The 23,132-nt window shown below is 33.8% G+C and overlaps 1 protein-coding gene across 3 annotated transcripts; it reads right to left on the minus strand.

The window, feature by feature from the left end:
- Positions 1–1,256: 1,256 nt before the first annotated feature.
- LOC117340054 (protein FAM160B1-like) lies at positions 1,257–22,588 on the minus strand. Of its 3 annotated transcripts, XM_033901815.1 has the most exons (19): positions 22,406–22,588; positions 21,430–21,508; positions 20,537–20,706; positions 19,680–19,784; positions 18,263–18,385; positions 17,046–17,222; positions 15,751–15,944; positions 14,922–15,113; positions 14,018–14,097; positions 13,610–13,719; positions 13,406–13,423; positions 10,648–10,942; positions 10,083–10,173; positions 9,147–9,237; positions 8,725–8,865; positions 6,988–7,128; positions 5,920–6,023; positions 5,034–5,063; positions 1,257–2,790 (listed from the first exon to the last, which is right to left on the minus strand). In XM_033901815.1, exons 1-19 carry the CDS (start codon positions 22,460–22,462, stop codon positions 2,682–2,684), a joined length of 2,307 nt encoding a protein of 768 aa, XP_033757706.1. In that variant the 5' UTR covers positions 22,463–22,588; the 3' UTR covers positions 1,257–2,681. The 3 variants fall into 3 exon arrangements, with proteins under 3 accessions (XP_033757706.1, XP_033757707.1, XP_033757708.1); XM_033901816.1 differs by lacking the exon at positions 13,406–13,423; XM_033901817.1 differs by lacking the exon at positions 5,034–5,063.
- Between the last annotated feature and the right edge of the window lie 544 nt (positions 22,589–23,132).

The raw sequence follows: 23,132 nt of genomic DNA on the forward strand, positions 1-23,132 counted from the left end.
ACTGAAAAACAAAATAAGTAACAATTGCTATTAAAAAACAAATTTAAGAAAAAATAAAAAATAGGGGGGGGGGATATTGCCCTTCTTAAAATTTAAAATTAATAAATACAATTGCACAGCAAACTGTATTATGGCAGCATATGTGAAAAATAGAACCAATGTGCCCATATACAAGGCAGCATATACAGAACAAGCAGGATTTACCCATAACACACCAGACAGCACACAATGATCGTATACAAAATCAATCAAAATATCTCATCCATTTTAGTCACCAGGTCTAGAAAAATCATTTTATTAGGAATCACCCGGAGGCCAAAACTGGAATATCGAGTCATATTTATAGCCAGGTCTAGACTCAAGTACCACCTGGTGGTTTGACAATATTTTTCATTTTTATACCAGGTCTAGGTCCAAAACTGGAATCTTGAGCCATAACAGTATACTGTAAATATATATTTTAGCAGTAATCTTTAATTTAACGTCTTTAGCGCTAGAAGCATTCACTAAAATACTGGAAACTCGAGTCACACCTGTATACTGTAAATATATATTTTAGCAGTAATCTTTAATTTAACGTCTTTAGCGCTAGAAGCAATCACTAAAATACTGGAAACTTGAGTCACACCAGTATACTGTAAATATATATATTAGCAGTAATCTTTAATTTAGAATTTTTAGCACTAGAAGCATTCACTAAAATATCATTGCGGATAATTGTAGTTTATCTACATTGGTTTCTATGGCAATTGTTAGTGCGCTAATTCACCATTCCGCTAATCTTGATTTTACACTAAAATTTGAGTGCGTCAAATTAAGTACATCTTCTGCAGTATATAACCAGGTCCAGATTTAATGTACCAACTAGTGGCTTGATGCTATATCCTCCTCAACCAGGTGATCCAGACATCTAGACCTGGTGGCTGGAATATTGAGTTTCGTTTTATTACAAAGTCTAATTCTGTGGCTCACCTGGCGTATCCTGTCTTTTTAACTTTGAACCAATATAGCTGAACTAACAACAATTCACTTTTTGAGCTTTAACTAACCTGACTGGATTAGTGAAATTCCATCTGCCTGTATGGCAAGCCATGATGTCATTTATTCATAGAGTAATGTTTATCCAGTACTAAATTATATAGGATATCTTATATATGAAGGACAACTTGGCTTGCCATAAGCCTGATACGTGTAAAACTCAAAAACAGTTTCAGGCCTTGGCTGAATGTGCTATACCCTCTTAAAGATCTTGTTCTTTTAACCAATAACAATGTTTTTATTTTACAGGGGTAACCAGCTATTTCCTTTCCACCAATACTAATTTATTTTACAGGGGTAACCAGCTATTTCCTTTCCACCAATACTAATGTATCTTAATAGAAACAAGTAATCAGGTATTTTCTGATCCGTTTTTAAATGAGTTCTACTGCATTTGAAAATTTTTTGCCTTACAGACATATGATAACGAAATTACACTTTAAGTCTTACACTTATACAACATTACACTCACAAAAATAGCATTACACTCGCACAGCATTACACTTGCATAGCATTACACTCGTATAGACTTATAAATGATGATCATTAAAATCAGTGACCGACTGGAAGACAGAACAGATTAAACAAACAATAAATACAGAGAAGTTGGAAGGGCAGTGTCTGAAACCAACAGAAACAAAGCAGGTCCGGATCCCCAAGACTAGAATCATTTATACACAGATTGTATTTTACCACTGTTTATACCAAATTCTCTTCTCATTCTCCTCTCTCAATGAATTTTGAGACAATTTTCAGTCACAGAAAACATCAACAAATTCTCTTCTCATTCTCCTTTCTCAATGAATTTTGAGACAATTTTCAGTCACAGAAAACATCAACAAATAATACTGTAAAAATGGCAACAAATTCTGTTGTTATAACCACTCATAAATACTCAAAAATAATATATGCACTTATTCAAACGTTAATAATTTACCATGTGTACCTCATTTAAGAAAATGTAAATCGCTCAAGGTACAAAATTTTCTACCATATTGTCAGCACTGTTCAATAAGTATTTTTCTCTTGGACTATATGTACATTCATATGTATCATATCATTACATGATAAAGTAACGGAATTTTTAAAAACATTTTGTATTTTAAATATTGACAGAATGTTTTTTTTAATTTTGTTGCTTGGTTTTGTAACTTCATCAAAAGGGAAATATATAGCAACTTGACATTATTGATAATTCTACTAAATGTCTTAAGGATACATGCTACCTTACTACAGCATGGATTTTCCTTCCAAAAGATTTCGAAGAAAAAACCTGATGAATCTTTTTAAGTTTGCAATATTTCTCTAGTTCTGAATTATTCATCAAATCAAAGCTAAACTAAAACATTTCAAGGGAGGTAATTCTTACACAAGTTACAGGTAAATGAAAAAGGTAGTATATAGCCTTAACATGAAAAAAAAAAAAAATACAAAAAACTGAAGTATTTTGGCACCATGCATGTACATTCAATGTGCTAGGTTGTAAATATTGAAAGGCTTGTGTATTTAGCTCATGATTAGAGCAGGTCAAAGCTCGCTTCTCACGATCAGTCATCACATTTCAACTTTAGAGCTGTAGCACAATTTGGATTGTGCAGGATATCCTTCTGAACACAAAGGGTTTACTCCTTTCATCTCTTCTATCACGTCCTTGTCACAGCAGCATGGTGCTTCACAAAAGCAATGGCTGACAACTCCTTGCAGAATTCTTCAAGGACGATAATGGCTTCAAGCTGACCTTGACCTTCCAACCTGTTAACAGACAATTATTTGAAGGTCATTCAAATATATTTTGTTTGTATTTTACCCAACTTACCTGTTGGAAATATTAAATTCCACTTGACATAGAAAATGTTAATTAGGTAATTTATGAGATGCCCGGTAATACCACTGCAGAGTGCTTTAAAAACAATTGCCTGAAGACACTGAAGGTACCCAGAATCCACCTGTAACTCACACAAACTACCAAACATACAAATCATGTCGGGGCAAATCAACAAAAGCAACACTGTAACAAAAACAACAAACAAAACAAGTGATTTTTGTTAAGTGTGCAGTAAACATTTGTAATAAATGAATAAAAAAAATCTCATAAATACAGATGTCAATTTCAAATTTGTCAACACATTTGACATGAAATTGATATTGTAGGTGATTTTCTTACCCTTGTTTTACAAAGGCCTGTATCTTTTCCATTGGGAAAATACAGAGGTATTTTTTGCCGATTCGGGAAATATCATAAACAGACCTTTTTGATGTTTAATTTTGATTTTATCTTTGATAAATAGAAACTAGTACCAGAAGTACATCTGCTTGAAATACAAACTGATCATTATTTCTTCATACAAATTGACGTACAGGGCCACTTTAACAATTTCTGATTTGAAAAATATGATAACGAAATTGGGAAAATAAAACAAAATCTCACTCGGGGAAGGGGCCTATATTCAGCCGCAAATGTACCCCAGAAATTTATTATTACTGATAGCGTTACTGTCCAAACAGAATCCCCCGGAAATTTATTATTACTGATAGTGTTACTGTCCAAACAGAATCCCCCAGAAATTTATTATTACTGATAGCGTTACTGTCCAAACAGAATCCTGCAGAAATTTATAATTACTGATAGTGTTACTTTCAAAACAGAATCCCCCAGAAATATATAATTACTGAGAGTGTTACTTTCAAAACAGAATCCCCCAGAAATTTATTATTACTGAGAGTGTTACTTTCTAAACAGAACCTCAATCACTGGTATAGATATCCTACTGTGCAGCTGCTTGGAATTCTGTGTGCGAGAGATGACAATGATAGCAACGTAGGACATGCATGTATAGGAATGTCTCCAAAATCACCAATAAATTAAACCCTGTCCAAAATATCCCCCTTCACCAATAACCAAAGAAACACTGATCAAAAACAGAGCAAATCTGTATAAATGTCGAAACTTTTCTTATTTCTATAAGGCAAAGCATAAGCCAGGTTTTCGTATGACAGTAAATTCAGCAAAATTCCTGAATAAGATCATTCTACATTCAGTTATTTAGATAAAATCTGATACTCTGACTGGTGAAATAAATTTTCATTTGTGAAATAGATACATTTCGAGGATATAGCAATTCAAAACGTAAAACTATATTTTTGTTATTATCATAAAGTTTAATTTCTTACTTGTTATAATGTCTGATGTCAGTAACAAAATCTGTTTTTTAACTACAAAAATAACAAAAATCTTTTTGTCTGAGCCGTAACCTTAAAACCGTTTTAAAATGAGACAGAAGAGATATTTTGCGTGTGTTTTTTTTATTTCTCCTGTTTAGAAAGCAGTTTACAGAAAAACCTGAAGTTATTTCTGTAGTTTCCTTACAACGATGAACGTGAGAACTTTGTGGAGTTGTATAGTGTTTAAGCGAAGTGATGCTGCTCCTCATCACTTTATCAAGGTCTGATACTATGATCCTTAACTGTGATCTAAGCTGTAAAAGGTCCATTTGGGTCCCTATACATGTGTTGACCAAGTGCCTTCAAGGAAAGACTTGATACCGAATATCTATCACAGAAGAAACACAATAAACCGATATTGAGGAATTTCCCTTTTTTTTTCCTTCTTTTTTTTTTCCATTACAATGTACTTATTTTCTTGTAAAATATAAACAATTTATGATTTGCATTTGGGAATGATTTATTTTGACTCCATGAAAACTGAAACAAACTCCACACAGAACAGTTTTTTATAACTATGCTTTAAATACTGTGCTTACAATTTTAATGAATTTTCACCAATAAATGACGAATAAATTTTACTTCCACAAAAGATTTTCATAGATCTTACAAAACTTTATAACCAGATATATTTTATCAATCTTCTATGAAAAATCTGGTGTTGTAACTGCATACTTTTTCTCCCGAGCACTGATTATTTCAAACCAGAAAGAATAAGATGCAGACCTTGATAAAGCAAGAAAACAATGCTAATATATAACAATGCCACTTACCCAATGTTAGTAGTGTTTAACATCCTCAGGCTAATAACACAAATCAAAGGTCAAGGTCACACTCAAAGGTCAAGGTTATTGCCATAACAGTACAAAAGCAAATCATAGGTCACAATCACATTCCGAAGTAAATACTGCATTAAGGAAAATAATATTTTGTAAATACAAACAGAAAATCTGTCAAGGTCACATTCGATGACATTAGTTTGATGATTGACAGGTGAGGGAAACTTAAATAACCAGAGTATAGTACAGCTCACTCTCCAGTTGATAAACCAAAGTTAGTGTCAGTAGAAAATATTTACTTATTAGTAAAAATGAAGAAAAGAAAATAATTTATTAATTTAAAAAAAAAAAAAAAACCACTATCAACATATATACTACACATATGCGTATAAGAGGTCTTAGTCCGCCTGATTACATTGGCGAATCTGGTTACACGGCGCCTGTCAAAAGTTTCTCGCCGTGTTGAACCTCTAACATTCTTGGAGTACATATATACTAGAATTAAAGGTGTTAATTATGCATATTTGAAATGATGGCATGCCGAAAATTAGCATTCTTTCATCAACATGCTTCTGCAATGGGCATTCAAAGCACAGGTTGACACCATGCTTACATTATCAGTACCTGTTACATGGGCATTCACAGCAATTCAGGCATTGCCATAATATACTCATAACAAGTGTGGGACTTTTGGTGGGGAGGTTCTGACTGAGAACTTACACTGTATAGCACAAGATAACAAGAAATGGATCAGAATCCGTTTTACAATGTACTGGTACAACAGACAGAAGCTACATGTATATAACTTAAATCATTGCTGAGAAATACATTACAGATGCTGTCAGACACATGTAATCCAGATTTCTCTGACAAGACATACCTGTGGATGTTCTGTGATATGCCCATCAGTTGTTTCCTAGCAACAACCAGCTTCTGGCTCAACCCTGGGTCGTTGCCAAGCTTCACGCTAACTTCGCTGGCAATCTGTCATAAAAACAATTGAGTTGTAACAAAATGATTTTTTTGCAAACAAATTTATCCAATTAACATCTTATCAAAATTGAAGAAGATAAAGTAAACAGAACAATATCGGAGCGTTTATTTAAAATGGTTGATACAATCACAGATCTGCTGAACAATGCATTTTGTTTAAAAGTTATAGTTGGTAGAGGGCATAGTCACAGATTTGTGAGGGTCCATCGATATATTTGTGCATATAGACAGCCAGTCCTGAATCAAGATGAGGGGGCCCATATAATCACACATCTATGACCAGGTAAAAAACAAGCCGAAATAATTTGTCTATTCCATATATAGTCCTAACATGATTGTGCCATCTATGTGTATGCGTGCATAAAGGTGTAAAAAATATATGTTTTTCTTTTGAAATTTGATGAACATTCTATATTTATTATCAAGTTAAGCTAATTGTTATCTAATATATTCTAACTCAGTGTACAAATGGTTCCTTTGGTCATTTGTTTGATGAAGGCGACATACTACATCATTTCACCAATTGTGATGGAAACATACATGCTAACATATTTATCCTCAAACAAGCATTCTGGGTATTGCTTAAGCAAAAACATGTCTCCTACTGGTTCCAACTAAAAATAGTGACCTTGACCCAAAAACCCTGAAACTCGAACTTGATCTGTAGCTACTTACACTGAAGTTACATACCAACTTTCGACAACATACCAAGAAGCATGGCTGAAAAAAAGAAAGTGCGGAAAAAACTGAGTGGACAGACGAAACCCGTAAGCCCCTCCCCCCTCCTGTCTCGCCAGTTGGGGGCTAATAAGCCCATATTTGAAGGCAGAGGTTTATAATTGCGGATAATTACGGTATCTATGATGTAGGGATGGTGGTTACTGTACAGCGTCTATGATGTAGGGGTGAGGGTTACTGTACAGTATCTATGATATTGGGGTGAGGGTTACTGTACCTTGGTAAGGATAGAGAAGAGTGTCCTGGTGCCATCCTTTACCGGTAGACTGGGCTCCAGCAGGTATTCACTGAGGTGTGGATGGGGCAACATAGCCAGCTTAGACACCAGCAAGGTCACCTGAAGGTTCATGGAGTACGACTGGAACACAAAATGTATTTTTCACAATTGTGCCTTATATATATATATATACACAAATGTATATATATACTTGAACACGATGCAGTCACGCTAGTATCCGCCTTCGGCCCATGTTTGCCGAAAGGTTCATTGTGGTTTCTCCAGTTACTAAAACATTATTCTTATTGTATTTTATTGTATTTCCAGTACTTCTTATATATATTATGTGATTGTATTTGTGATTTTTTGTGTTTTGATAAAGGGGCGGATTGCCTCGAAAATTTAACAAACCTTATTGTTTACACTGTTTGAATTACTTCTTTGCCCCATATAATCATTACAAGTAATTCGTATCCTCCATACATTTATGTGAGGATCCAGTGTTATCTGGATTATACTGTTCATATTACTTTTATACACAAATGTATATATACTTCAAACACACCTATATTATACATTTGTATAAACAACAAACAAAGTTAAAGAACCCGAATCAATATATCACTGGATTCTATGATAACCTCAAAGTCACTGGATAACAGACCGATTATATAAACTCAAAGTCACTGGATAACAGACCGATTATATAAACTCAAAGTCACTGGATAACAGACCGATTATATAAACTCAAATTCACTGGATAACAGACCGATTATATAACCTCAAATTCACTGGATAACAGACCGATTATATAAACTCAAATTCACTGGATAACAGACCGATTATATAAACTCAAAGTCACTGGATAACAGACCGATTATATAAACTCAAATTCACTGGATAACAGACCGATTATATAACCTCAAATTCACTGGATAACAGACCGATTATATAACCTCAAATTCACTGGATAACAGACCGATTATATAAACTCAAAGTCACTGGATAACAGACCGATTATATAAACTCAAATTCACTGGATAACAGACCGATTATATAACCTCAAATTCACTGGATAACAGACCGATTATATAAACTCAAAGTCACTGGATAACAGACCGATTATGTAACCTCAAATTCACTGGATAACAGACCGATTATATAAACTCAAAGTCACTGGATAACAGACCGATTATATAAACTCAAAGTCACTGGATAACAGACCGATTATATAAACTCAAAGTCACTGGATAACAGACCGATTATATAAACTCAAATTCACTGGATAACAGACCGATTATATAAACTCAAAGTCACTGGATAACAGACCAATTGTATAAACTTAAATTCACTGGATAACAGACCGATTATATAAACTCAAAGTCACTGGATAACAGGCTGATTATATAAACTCAAAGTCACTGGATAACAGACCGATTATATAACCTCAAATTCACTGGATAACAGACCGATTATATAAACTCAAAGTCACTGGATAACAGACCGATTATATAACCTCAAATTCACTGGATAACAGGCCGATTATATAAACTCAAAGTCACTGGATAACAGGCCGATTATATAAACTCAAAGTCACTGGATAACAGGCCGATTATATGATAGATTTAAATCATCTGATTTACATGTAAAATGTATCTAGCCTCCCTCCCAAGTATCAGTCAAGCCCCGTCTTTTTCCCCCAATTTTCCATTTTTTTTTCTTCCTTTGCTGACTCACCTGATTAAGCATGTGTGATAGCTTGTCTAACAGCATCGTGAGGAAGCCACCTTCATAGAATGTTGATACGGAGTCGTCCCCTACAGCTACAGCTTCACTCGGCCATTCCCATCCAGAACACATCCCACTCACATCTTTAAACTGACGGCAAAAAAAGTCAGCATTGTAATATATCAATAAAGTAACAACAAAACACTGAATCCCTGCTGAACAGATCAGGTTTAATGTTTTATGTTTGGGCTATTCCATAATCAGTTGTAGGGGTGAATGAATACAACATCTGAAGTGGTGAAGTCCAATCATGCCTACTACCCCTCATATCATAATAATCTATATTACATGTACTTTAACACAATCATCGGTTAACATTAATTTCCTTGTTGATCAGTGACTTACAAACTTATAGTTCTCACTGTTCTGACCTGTTTATGGGCGTCCCGTAGGTACATATCATAGCCGCTATCAGCTGTCTGGTAACTAGATTTTAAATCCTCAGGCAGCAGGGACAGGAAACTGAAATAATAATGTCACTTTACCTATAGAGGCCATATCACTAGCAAAATGAAAAGACATAGAGGATATTGAATGGTTTCCTGTTTAATATAACATATATTTCACGAGTATAACAGAATATCAATATTTTCACGAGTGTGAGGAATGAGTGAAAAATATTGAATATTTTGTCATACAAGGGAAATATATGTTATATTATATGGGAAACCATTCAATTTTCTTTTTATTGCATTTTATATACTTAAATAAAAATTTAAAACATTGAAAATTAATAGTGTCAAAAAGTGCGTGAATTAATTTATCAGTAACATAATTCATGACATCATCTTTTTGTGACGTTACTCCACGTCAACTTGACAGCACCATTTTGAAAGGACTGACCAACACAATTTAAGTGTTTTCTGCTGTTATCGGAGAATCTTTGCATCAATAGCTCAAGTCAAGTTAGTATTTTGGCAAAAACTAGTCTGAATATTTCAGAAATACAGCAAAATAACCAATTTATCTATCTTCTCTTTTCAATGAGGTGAATACAAACGTTCGCTCTGATTGGTCAAAAACGAAAAATTCATATTTTCACTGCAAAACTTTTATTTTTACTGCTCATTGCTGCAGTGAAAATGGAAGTTTTATAAGTTTGATAAATCTCTTTATTTCACTGGCAAAAATGCAATAAAGCATTTTGATGGATGGTTACAAAAAAATTATTCAAAAATCATTAAGATTCTATTTTCTCATGTCACTCCGGGTTTCTGTAATTTAATACATGATCAAGCTTTTAACTTTCCCCTATAATAAATAATGTGAAAATATTTAATATTTTCATATATTTAATAGTTGTTTACCTGTTTACAATTTTGTGCACCTCTGATTTGCCCCTGCTGGGTGAAGTAGTTGGAGTTGAGCCGAACGACAGACTGGATCCTCCTGACGTACCTACAAAACAGTGTTGTACACAGACTTAACACAATGTGGCACCAGGGGGGAATATAATGCTTCTGAAAGGGTACATTTATTCTATTAGATAATCAGTAACTGACAATATGTGGAAATTTACATGCTGGTAAAATACATGAAGGCTATTCAGTACGGAGATACTGTATACGGAAATAAATATAACTTTTCCAGGGACTATGCATTGACATGGGTCATATTGAACTTTCCATAAATCTTTTCCAAGGAATTACCTCGAAATTACACTGTGGGAAATCAAGAACACCCAATTTAACTCACAGTCAAAGATGAGTCCCATTACTAAACAGTTATCTATTTTGATTTTATCTCAAGATCTATTATTTGCCATGGTCTGATTCATTTCAACAGAATAAGTTTAAGTTTGACTGTCCAAAAAGCACATCAGAGTAAAAATTTGTGGCTGCATCACTGCTGAATATAATATTGAACAGTTACCTGTGGAATCTATTGATTGACTTCTCTCTAAACCATTAACCAGAGGTTTGACTTCTGTATCTGACACAGAGCCCTCTGTTGTGGAAACAGTTTCAGATTTAGCAGCAGGATCAGTTGGTTGATTGACGGATGTCACATCCTCTGTAGCACCAGAAGGCTCCTCCTCCTTCACTTCAGGCTCCTCCTTTTTGTAGTATTTTCGACCAATCACATTGCGTAGAACCAGATTGTGTATGATATGTTCCTCCTCTTTCTGCAGCAGTGTGTCAAACAGCTTCAAGGTGGCCAGACACAGCTGGAAAACAAGATAATACACATTGTCATGATCAATTGAAAAGAGAGTTGTCAGAAGAAAACATAGCTCCCGGATAGGGGTGAAAATCATAATCAACATCAAATATGAAAGCCCTATCTCATATGGTTACAGTGTAGTATGCTGTGGCCAAGTTCAAAGTTGTTTTTTTTAAATAGGTCAAAGGTCACGGTCAAAGTGAGCAGGTCAACAAATGAAATACTGATGGAAAAGTCTTGTCCTAAGGATCATGCATGCAAATATGAAAGCTCTATCTCATACAGCTGATATACAGTGGCCAATGTTAAAGGTTTTTAAAAGTAGGTCAAAGGTCAAGGTCAAGGTCAGCAAGTCTGCAGATACAGCACCAATGGAAAGGTCTTGTCACAAGGAACACACATGTCAAATACCTAAGATATTCCCTTATTTAGTGTTGACGGAACACTGTTTTATAAAAGCTGTCAACTGATGCCAATGTCGAAGGTATAGCAATAGCTCCCCTGGACCATCGTCAGAGACCCATGGTTGATTGCACTACGCTACGCTACACTTATCACGGTGATAATTGTAGCATAGCATAGTGCAATCAACCGTGGGTTTCTGACGAAGCCCTTGGACATCCTTCCGGCAATCTGAAAACTATTCACTGACATATATGAATATTGAAAAACAAGGAAATTTATTTCAGAATTAACCTCCTTTGAATTTGCCAAAGAGTTAACTATCGCTGTGAAGCATTCACGAATGGTTGACAACATGACATGCACATGATAACCTTTTGTTTCTCTACACATGCACATAACATGTAACCAAAGTGAGTCCAAGACCATAGTTACTACGCCAGGTAGTTTGTGACTGAACTGGCTCAGTCTGGAATAGCCACTGACCTTCACAGTGACTTGACCTTTGACATATGAACCCTAACTTAATACAAGTATTGTAAACTTTCTAACTATGGGTTGAAATATTTGTATCTCCAATATAATCAGGTGGTTCTTTATTCCTTTTCTTATCTCACTTCCTGAGCCAATGATTAATTCCCTCTATATAACATGTAACTGGATTTTTGGCGAAGTTAATTAACAACTGAAAGAGCATATTAAACTGGAGAAGGTTTATTCAACAATTCATTCCCCTCGTCCCACTTTTGATAGAAATGCATTTTTCATTAAATAAATGTCTGTAAGTATGTCCTTTATATACCTTATCAACATCAGAAACCCAGAACTACAGACAAAGTTAATATATATATACAAGTTTATGATGAAATTTCTAATATATAATATATTTCTCTTATGACACACTTGTATTTGTCAGTTTACACAAAGGAATACATTTTTCCTGTAATATACCAAAAATGTTATACATGTACGTGTATATATAAAATAATAATAAGTTTGAATCTCAATGATTCATAATTTATCTATTGACACCGTAATTACAGAAACGAGATTTTTTTTTTTATATATATATAATTGTTCATTGTCGGATATCCACGCTTGACTGCACTCTGCGGGTATCCAGCGATGATAATTGTTAGGTTGTTTAGAAATGTAGTGTTCCGTAGCATTAAGCATTAATATGGCCACAGAATATGACCTACAGAGCCACAAAAACCAAAGCACAATTATGGTAATGCATACAAATTAGTCTTATACACAGGGACTTGACACGTTCCTGTAATCCAGAATAAAATAGTAATAACTTGTGCCCGATCCATTTGTTTATAACAATAAAATATTTTCAAATGAAATATTTAACCTGGAGTCTGACCGCCAGCCCACTTAAGCTTGACACATCCCTGTGTCTTAACTAGTTATTTATTGTTTGGTTAATTACATTCAACGGTGTCCAAAGCATCACGTATATCACCTGAGCCAATGAATGGTCTTTTCCTTAGTAAGGAATGGTGTCTATAGCAACATCAGTAAAGAAAATTCCAGATTTATACATCAAAAGTGTCACTCTAAAGTGAAATAATGTCCTGTCTATAAAAAGATATCAACCCGTGGGTCAATAAATTTGAGAAGAATTTATTCATAATTTTTTCATGTCATATCAGAGCAATTAAACAAAATAACAACAATTACTAATATGCATCAGTCCAGTAAGAATATAACCATTTACCTATCATAGCTAATTAGCCCTGATGTTCATTAACGTAAGGTTTATGATTTAGATAATTACTGGGATAAAAGCAAGGGTGAGTTACTGGAGGTGTAGATTTAATCTATAACAGATTATATTACTAACTAAAGTGGTTTAGTAAGAGCAATGCCAACACTATTTGATAATAGCATGCAAATCTGCAAATAAGCCCCCGGTCACATATTAGTCCCCTTCTTCATTTTTACAAAATTGTCACCACTTCTAAGATAGTGAGATCAAAGTCATTTTATTTGAGGATGAAATTAAATTATATAATTGTATTGTTCTCCATATATTTAAACATGCATATATCCTCACCTGTGTCTTCACACCTTCCTGTAGACCAATATTGTCGATTTATAAAGATATCAATAATGAACATGAACTTGGAATAGGGTAATGAAGATAGCAATGATTTGATGGACATGAGAAGGAAATAAAAGTTTGATCAATTATTCACACATCAATTTATTTGTATGTTGATAAAAATAAATAATATTATGCTATTCTTGAATTCCTCACCTCATCAGATAGATGGTTACAGCGCTGTATTAATCTATCGCGGACAGGACTCTCTGCTACATCTGGCACCTCCGGCTCTCGATTTTTTCCCAGGATAAATTTTGAAAACTCTGAAATGTAACACATGAAGAATTCCTATCTATTATACATACACTACTGTACATCTACTGATCTATATATATACTTTAGTTTAAGCGACTGGAAAACAATGCTACTCAGCTGGATTTTGATATCTTAAGAAAGCTAAAAGCCAATCTAAAATTGATAAGTTACCATTGTCTTTCAACATGAAATTATAAAGTCATGTAAAATTACAGTAATATATTACATTAACAGATATACAGCCACCTACAAAGCAATGATACAGCAGTAACAACCCTGGTCACTGTTGTATGACTTCTGCCTTACCTAGTAACAATTGTGGAGAGCAGACGGTTCGCAGACATCTAGTCAGGTAGGCTGTGGCCAGCACAGCTCCAGACTCCGACCTGTCAAATAAAAAACATGATTTATAATCCACGTAGAGTGTGAATGACTAAAGACCTCACTAAAATGAAAAAAAAAAAAATAAAAATGAAATTTCACTATAGCAGCATTCAGGGCGATTTTGTGGGAGTGAGACGTCCAGGTACATGATTAAGTGGGCGTCAGAGAACCATTGTTCTACAATAAATAATCCCCTCACATTGAAACAGTTTATCTGATTGGCCTTCTGGACTTCAGTGGATTAAAGTATATATGAAAATTCCTTAGACAATTGGTCTACAGAAAATTGAAATCGCATAGCCCAAGTCATTTTTCCATAGACCCATTTTGTAAACACATATTGTTGAAAGTAGCATAACTATGTCACGAAAATGCTTGCATCTTCCAGTTCATATTCGCTGAAATGTTTGAAGTCAATAACGCACTTTCTCAGTAAAAACACCTCGATTGTAAACTCTGATTTCATATGATGGTTTGTCAGAAAATATAGGAATGTTGTTTACATGAATTGTAATGTATGTCAGGACTCAAACTTTTCATAACCAATCAGGCCAACACTTAGAAATTTTACATAGACCAAGGACTGGGTTTTCTATAGCATCAGGCTTTCAGACCACCTTTACTTTCGAACACTGGGACTTGCAGGGTAACTACATAATTACATTCTGTAATTCTATTTACCTTTCATGCGTGCTGTCAATGAACCATAAAAATCACAATCCACGAAAAATGTTCTAACATCATAGAACTCTCCATTAAAAGAGATAAATCTCTCATTAGAAATCATTATCATTATAACGAGGTGTTATGTGGTAAAACAACTTACGTTTGTAGGACCGATGGCTCCATTATTACGTCCAGGAATAAGTTTCGGATTGATTTGGCTAAAGCCTCTCCTACACTTGGATTGGCCAATCCAATCAGCTGATCACAGTAATCCAACCAGGACAGGAAGGACACCAGGTGGCGCTTCCCCAAAAACGTTTGATGGTCCTCACTCTCAGTTATCACATCTAGCCTATAAATGATATTGAAATATTTACATAACACATTATTATCAATGCTGACTAGCTGTATCATACACTTATGAAATAAAAGCCCCCAGTTTAGTTTATATCTGAAAATTCTATCTTTATATTTTATATATTTATATTTTAAGATTTTGGTTTGGTTTCATTACTAGTGAAAGAGACAAAAATTAGAATACTGACATATTAACAAAATCATAATTCTAACTTGAAATTGATAAAAAGATAAAATATTATGAACAAAAAATCTATATTTTGCATTAGTAGTCTTGAAAAAGAGAGAATAAAATATAAGCCTGGTGTCCTGGAAAAGCAAGCACTTACTTTTGCCATGGTACATCAAAACATGCAGATATGACTGTCAACAATAACCCTAGCAAGATAATTTTACTCAGGGCTTTTTCTCACTGGTTTGGGAAATTGCCCTTTTGTCTCATTTTGGGAAGAAAATTTGTGAATTTGGAAAAAGATTTTTTCAGGATTAAACTGCAAGTTTTGGGAATTTAAAAATGAAATAATATCAATTTGGAATGGGGCCCATTAACGGCCCCAAAAAGCACCTCAGAAAAAGACCTGTTACTTCTCAGATTCCATATGATAACCTTCCTTATCGTCTCCCCAACTCACCCCCACTTGGCCTCCACATGCTCCAGATCAACTGGATTGACATGCGATGGAAGCTTGAGGTAGGACTCCACGAGTCGTTGTGACAGCTCTGCGCAAAAGGAAGTGTCTTCTACAATACACTGGGCTGCTGCTGGTTCTGGAAGACTGGCACACAGCATGAGACCCTCGCATGCCTTCACAGCCACACGACTATCCTGTAATGTAAGTCCTTGGACATGTGAAAAATAATCACGCTACAAACTCTATAGCTGTATCAGAAAAATTATCTAAAGCAATTTACATAACATTTATCTTAAACTACTACTACTGTCTTGAGTTTTACTGAAAATGTAATTTTTTGTTGCTTTAAAATGATAAATGAATTCAATTGTTTCAAGTTATCTTGAGTTTTACTGAAAATGTATGTTTTTGTTGCTTTAAAATGATAAATGAATTCAATTGTTTCAAGTTATCTTGAGTTTTACTGAACATGTAATTTTTTGTTGCTTTAAAATGATAAATGAATTCAATTGTTACAAGTTATTTCTTGAAACAATTGAATTCATTTATCATTTTAAAGCAACAAAAATTACATTTTCAGTAAAACTCAATCAAGGGACATAACTCTTATATATTATATAGAGGGGCATGAGGCCCCCCAAGAAATACTCATAATATAAGATATACATCAGACTGAGTGACGCATGGTAATCAAAGGGCAATAACTCTGTATGCATACAACATTAGAGACTGCTGACCCCAGTATTTCAGTAACAACTGAATTTAGAGATCAGCAGTACAAGTAATAGTTATATAAAACTTACCACACCATGACTGAGGACGGTAAGAGTAGAGACAAGGCTGAATTCCTTTATATTTTAATTAAGCATTGATGTCATTTTATTTTAGTTTCATAGGGATATGAAAAAAAAATTGTTTGCAAACTGTATGAATCCACAATTCTTACAAAAGTTTGCGAACAAATATTTAATTAATTTTTGAAATTAATTTTCAAAATTAAAACATGTTTTATGTACAATTGAACTGATCTTTTAAGAGATTCTTTTTCACAAATCAAAACGCAATGTCAATGGCGGTATTGTGACATCACATATTATGTGCCATTTTCGTTTTTTTTTTCATAGAGGTATGACAAAAAATCTCAACCAATCAGAAAGCCACATTTTGTGTACAAACACTGGACAATTAATTAATTTATTGTACAAGACTTACCGCACTATGACTGAGATAGCGAGAGAAGAGACAAAGATGAATTCCTTTGAAGTGTATATTTTAATTAATTGTAGAAGACTTACCGCACTATGACTTAGAATGATGAGAGAAGAGACGAGGCTGAACTCCCTTGATGTGTTGGCAGTAGATGAAGCCTGCTCCTCTGGCTGAGGGGTTGGCTGCGACGGCTGCTGTGATACATCAGATGGCTGTGTTGTAACAGGTTTGGCTGCACCGGGCAGTGTCTTTTTCTTTGGTATCTGAAATAAATGATATATATAAGTATAGTGTGAAAATTTATCAATATTTTATCATCAATCAGTATCAACTAAGTGACGATTGTTTTTGACCGTGATAGATATTGCTTAACCATATATACAGGAATAGGTAAGAACTTGTTTGTCTGTTTGTTTTTTTGGTTTATTGCCCCTGTGAATAGCCAAGGTCATTTTGAGATAGGGTCCCCTTGTAGTAGTTGGTGACTACCTCACGGAACAGCATACAAGAGGCCTAGCCGCATGCCATTTAGAGCAAATAGGGTAAAGTGTCTTGAACAAGAATAGCACAGATTGGCCCAATTTTCAGCTTCCAAAGAAACAAAAACTGACACATATAGGGAGTGTTAAACCATCCACCTCAGATCTTCACCTTACTTTATACGACTGAGCTATCGCAGCAACTTTGGTAGGAACCTGATTGACTACCATGTGAAAAGTGGAAAGTGGAAAAGTACGAGACAGGAGCATTCCAATAATAGTTCACTGACAATATTATTATAAAGAATGGTGATACATAAGAAATACAAAAATTTCAGATATTTCATCTTGTGACATGTTCTAGTTTACAAAGCCAAGTTTTCACTTTTAATTGTTCTTTAGTTTTCCCTTTAAATGGATCAGGTTTTCTTAGTAGGGTTTAACTTTCCAAAGGAATAGATACATAGTTAGGAGATTAGTTTTAAATAATTCTTCAGTAAACATCCATTACATCTATTTATTTTTTGGTGAATTATATAATCAAATGATCTGTGCATTCCTAATCTATTAATCAAAACTACAAAATTCATTTATAGGTGTGAATTTAATATAAGAAACATATTAAGTTATCTCAAATTATTATGAAAATAAATTGTTCAGCATCAATAAAATGAATTGTTAATCATTTTGAAAATAAGTTGGTCAACATCTTGAAAATAAATTGCTTAACAACCTTGATCCGTTGAAAAAGTGTCGCTTAAAAAACATTATACATTTACATTGTCATACAGAGATTAGTTCAATATGAAACTAACAATACTCACATCGATAAAAAAGTTGACTAGATATGGGTCTTCTTTGATTTTGGCACATACAGTACATAGGAACTGGATCTCCTCCGATTCCGAAGGGGCAGCTTTCACTTCCCCACAAGTCTTCACAAGACGCTGAAATAAAGATATGGTCCAACATTAACAGTTTTACACAAACTAAGAAACACTCAAGGACAAGTGTAGTGTTCTGTTGTCAAGGTCAGACAGTGTCAAGAAACCATATTAATATATAAATGCGACAAACTATGATAAATGCGTTATTTAATTTATGACTCATCTTCATTTCCAAATTCAAGTTAATATCAGCAGTATTGTAAACTAGTTTTTATCACGTTACCAGCCCTTGAGGCAAAATGATATAATGACAAAATTTCCTGCTCATAATAGGTTTTTCTGTTTAATGATATTTTGTTTTTAATAATGTCTAGTGACCATTTAAGGTCAAAAACGAAAATTAAATTTTAATTCTAAATACAAAATAACACAAATACATTTGCATATTTTATAGCAATTCTCTAAAATTTGCAACAGGTGTATTTATTTAGATTTCTACAGAAATTATACATGTTTTTTTTTAAAATTTATTTTGATAAATGAATTAATATTTTGTATAGTTGTTGAATTGCACAGGGCTTATATTTTGCAGCTGCCCCAGTCAGGCATAGCTCAAGAGTGTTAAATTTCACACAACCATAACCTGTTAACATTCTGAAGTATATGCTTCAAATTTAAGCATTTGAGTGTATAATATCTATAAATATTTACTTCGTGTTTAATTTCACACAATATTTAATGATCGTGAATAAAGCAAAATTAAGTACCACAGAAATATTACCAGCTATGCAGTAAACTGATTTAAAGACAAACAAACAGACTGGGTATTGCTGAAGTAATACATGTCCCCCACCAGCCCCTGCTAAAAATAGTAACAATGACCTTGACCCAAAACTCCTGAAACTTGAATTCGAACTTGTCCCGAGATATTATGGTCCTTCATCATTGAGTGAGTTTTTATTAAAATTCGTCAAGGATTGAAGCTGCTAGAGCACTGACAATCTTTGGCGCTATGTACGTACAAACATTCAAGAAGGACAGAAAGGAAATCTTGTTCACATATATATCATTCTGGATTTTTTTAAGTAATTACTTTCGGATCTAAGATATCCTTAGATGTACATTGCATTGATGATGATGATGATGATGATGATGATGTTGATGATGATGATGATGATGATGATGATTTGTGAACTTATTTTCACGATGGTAAGGATGATGAGGATTATTTTACAGTAAGGTGCATTAAGCCAATGAAGATGATGATTCATGAACATATCAATATACATTATTTTATGTGTAGATCTTTAAATTTGAAAAAAAAGGGAAAAATTGTAAAAAAAAATATACTTACATGAACAGCCCTATGAACATTAACATGGGGCAGTAATGGCTGCTGGAGTCGAGACAATAACTTTGTGAAAAATGTCAATACTGCTTGTTTCATACCCGGAGGATGCTACAATCAAAAATGAATAAATATATGATGTATTTGATAAAACTAAAATGATGAAGTACAAAATAAACAAAAAATAAACAAGAAATTAATGTTAATAACGCGGTCACTTAGCACATAACGTAACCTACATTTCTATCATGATCATTTACTACACTAGCAGTATATATAGATACATTCAAGTATAAATCTTAACTTTTTATGTTATGAAAGGGATACTTTTTAAGACAGAGGATTTTATTTTGACAAGAGTATAGAGCAATATCTTACCAATAACAAATACTGATGTAAACTAATATCATTGTTAAATCATTAGTATATAAACTTAAATCATGTGCAGGGCTTTTTTCGGGCCGTTCATAGGCCCCATTCCCAATTGAAATTATTTCATATTTAAGCCAAATTCATAAAATTTGCAGTTTACTCCTGAAAAAAATATTTCCCAATTCATCAAATGTTCTACCCAAAATGAGACAAACAAGACCCCTTCCCAAATCAGTGAGAAAAAGCCCTGCATTGATTAATAATGCATAATAATCTATTTCTTTTTCCTTTATGAATAATTTATGAAGTATATAGGAGAATTTTGATTGTTTAAAATGTACTTATCAGTATCAATAGATAAGTGTTGTAATTTGAGAATAAACTGTTTTAAGGTATCCTTCGACTTGTTTATCTACGTATACCCTCCCAAACGTAAGACCAACACAAATGATCCACTAATGTTATATTGTAGTTATCTCCCCTTCACATACATCAGTCCTGCCAAGGGAGTACAGGGTCTCCAGTAGTTTGTGTTGTAGGAGGTATTCCATACAGGGTCCTGTTGTGTTTCTATCAGCCTCACTTTCTTCCTGCTGTAGTAAAACCACCATCTGGTCCAGGTGGACTGGGATACTGGTCTGGTCCACTGGCAACTTGTCACCTACAAACAATTAATTCATCTTTATTATAATTATAATCTGGACTCTAAAGCAACATTTTAATTAAAAGCATGTTTTCACAGGTAAACACATATGTACTTCATAGTTTTGCCATGCTTTATATATTGCAATATAATTCTGAAAATACATTGTGAAGGAAGAAAGTTTTGTTATTTACACAAAAGAAATAACTAATGTTGGGAATCGGAAGGCAAATTCACAATCAATTATTGGTTGAATGTGTATGAACAATTAATCGATTAATCGAAAAATAATTAATTCTAAATTTAGATGATGAAATAAAGAGTACTTTTTCAAGAATGTAGTTTTGTTATTTCTATTTTGCTATTTCATTAATATTCCAACTTCTAATGTGTTTGGCGAACAAAATTCAGTGCAAATAAAATGTCAAACTGTGTAAAAGCATGCATTATTGTGAACTTCTAAGTTGATGATACATGATCCATGTTCTATGATCGAGCTTTGAAAATCACAATCAAACACTTGTTTTTTTCTATAATCGACTGATTTTCGATTATTTTCAATAATTGGAACACCACTAAAAATAACAATCCAAAAAATCAAAAATATCTTTTATTTTTGAGCGAAAATAAAATTGCATTCTCTTCATTCTGACTGGCTGTTGACAAGAACAGTAGAAAATTCTGTTTTATGGATTACTTCATGTCTTTAAATGTTAAGTGTAAATAACAAAATTGTTGTACCTCTGTTGTCCATGAAATAACCAGTTACCGATTTCCAATGATACACAAATTCCTCCTGCAAGGGAATCTGTGGGGCAAGCTGCAATAGGAAATTCCAAGTAAATTAATTATTTTTTTCTGAAATTTTATAATATATATATATATTTATTGATATCATGCATATGTCCTTAATATGTACATGTATAGCTAGGTAGAGTAAAATATAAGATATATTTTTAACAGGAGAACTAGAGTAGAGGAAAAATGCAACGACCAGACCAGGACCTCCAAACTATAGAGGGACACTCTAACCATTGGAGCTATATACACCTGGCCATCGGTGCTCAGCCAAGTCCAGTTCCGCTTTGATTTTACTTCAATGACATATGTATATATACTTGTCTAAGAGAGACTAAGTGCTTTCGAAAGATGTTTTCAATTATTTAAAATACACCTGAAATGATCTATCGCATTCATTGTGATGTTGATCAGGAGCATTAATAGTTTTACCCTCAAATTATCTTACTCTAGTTACGATGCATGTGTGTGAGCTTATTTGGAGTAGAGGTGGCCTGGTCTAATTATGCAAAACCAGTCATACCACCAAGAATGACTGTCTTAATTACAGCAGGTGTACAACAGGTTGTAAATTACACAAAAAGTTAGCATGCACATTGTACTATATGTAGCACGACGGAAGTATGGCTGTCAAAATCTGCAATTCTGTGAAATATAATTTATCACTCATAGCAATCTTGCTAGATCTAATTATCTACAGAACGAAGTATGGTTTCAACATGAAGAGGCACATGAGGGATGCGGTGAAGAACAGACACCTAATTAGAATTCAGTATATTCATATAAATATACATCATTGTAATGCTATGCTGACATTTTGCCCAGACATTTGGTCAGATGATCATTTTACGACATGCAGCTAACATGACATTCGCAGATTGACGAGCTGTCAACAAGACCTTAATTGCACATAACTCACCGCTTCCACAGCTTGATGGAGGTAATTTGTGAACTTGGAAAACATCCTCTTCTTCATGGGTGGTTCTGTGTGTGTGTGTTTAATCAAATGGGGTCAATTTCATCGATAATTACGAAACAAAGCATTATGTTTTGAAAAAGTTTTCCTCCTTTCTCATCCGGGTATCGTCCACGTTTGACAGGAAATAGAATACTAAAACTGAAGCTGACAAGCGGAATCTTCAAATCCGGAATATTATGTGTGCATTTTCCCCGTTTCAAACACTCACTATTTTTATGAGTTCGTTCAATTTCTAAATCCAATGGTTAATTTGGAATTATGAATATTCCCCTTACCTTTGCTTCAAAATTAAAATATAACAATTGCACCTTGATTCCACATGAATTATGAATTACAGCAGAGTCTATAAAAGTCCATCTCTACTGACGGGGAGATTTAAGTCTGCCTCCAATCTAATGGAAAATAGATTTGTAATCTCCCAGTCAAATTCTAATTAGATTGAGACAGCGTCCAGAGAGATACAGGCTGATGAAGACTACGATTTTTTTTTATTGTTTTTGTTTTGTTGTTTTTGTTTGTTTGTTTGTTTGTTGTTGTTGTTGTTGTTTTTTGTTTTGTTTTTTTATTTGATTAGGAGTATTCTTTCTTTCGTGAAATTTCGATTATCTTTTTTTGGTTGATCCATAAAATATGTCACCTCACATCATTTTGGGGTCGTGACAACTGC

Source organism: Pecten maximus, chromosome 12, assembly GCF_902652985.1.
Source record: "Pecten maximus chromosome 12, xPecMax1.1, whole genome shotgun sequence".
In the NCBI taxonomy this organism is placed as follows: Eukaryota; Metazoa; Mollusca; class Bivalvia; order Pectinida; family Pectinidae; genus Pecten; species Pecten maximus.

Coding starts and splice junctions, on each gene's coding strand:
- LOC117340054 (XM_033901815.1), bottom strand. CDS start 22,462: ATGAAGAAGAGGATGTTTTCCAAGTTCACAAATTACCTCCATCAAGCT. Junction 13,720..14,017: donor CTCTCCACAATTGTTACTAG/GTAAGGCAGAAG, acceptor GTTACATTTCAG/AGTTTTCAAAATTTATCCTG. Junction 5,064..5,919: donor ATATCACAGAACATCCACAG/GTATGTCTTGTC, acceptor TTGTGTTATTAG/CCTGAGGATGTTAAACACTA.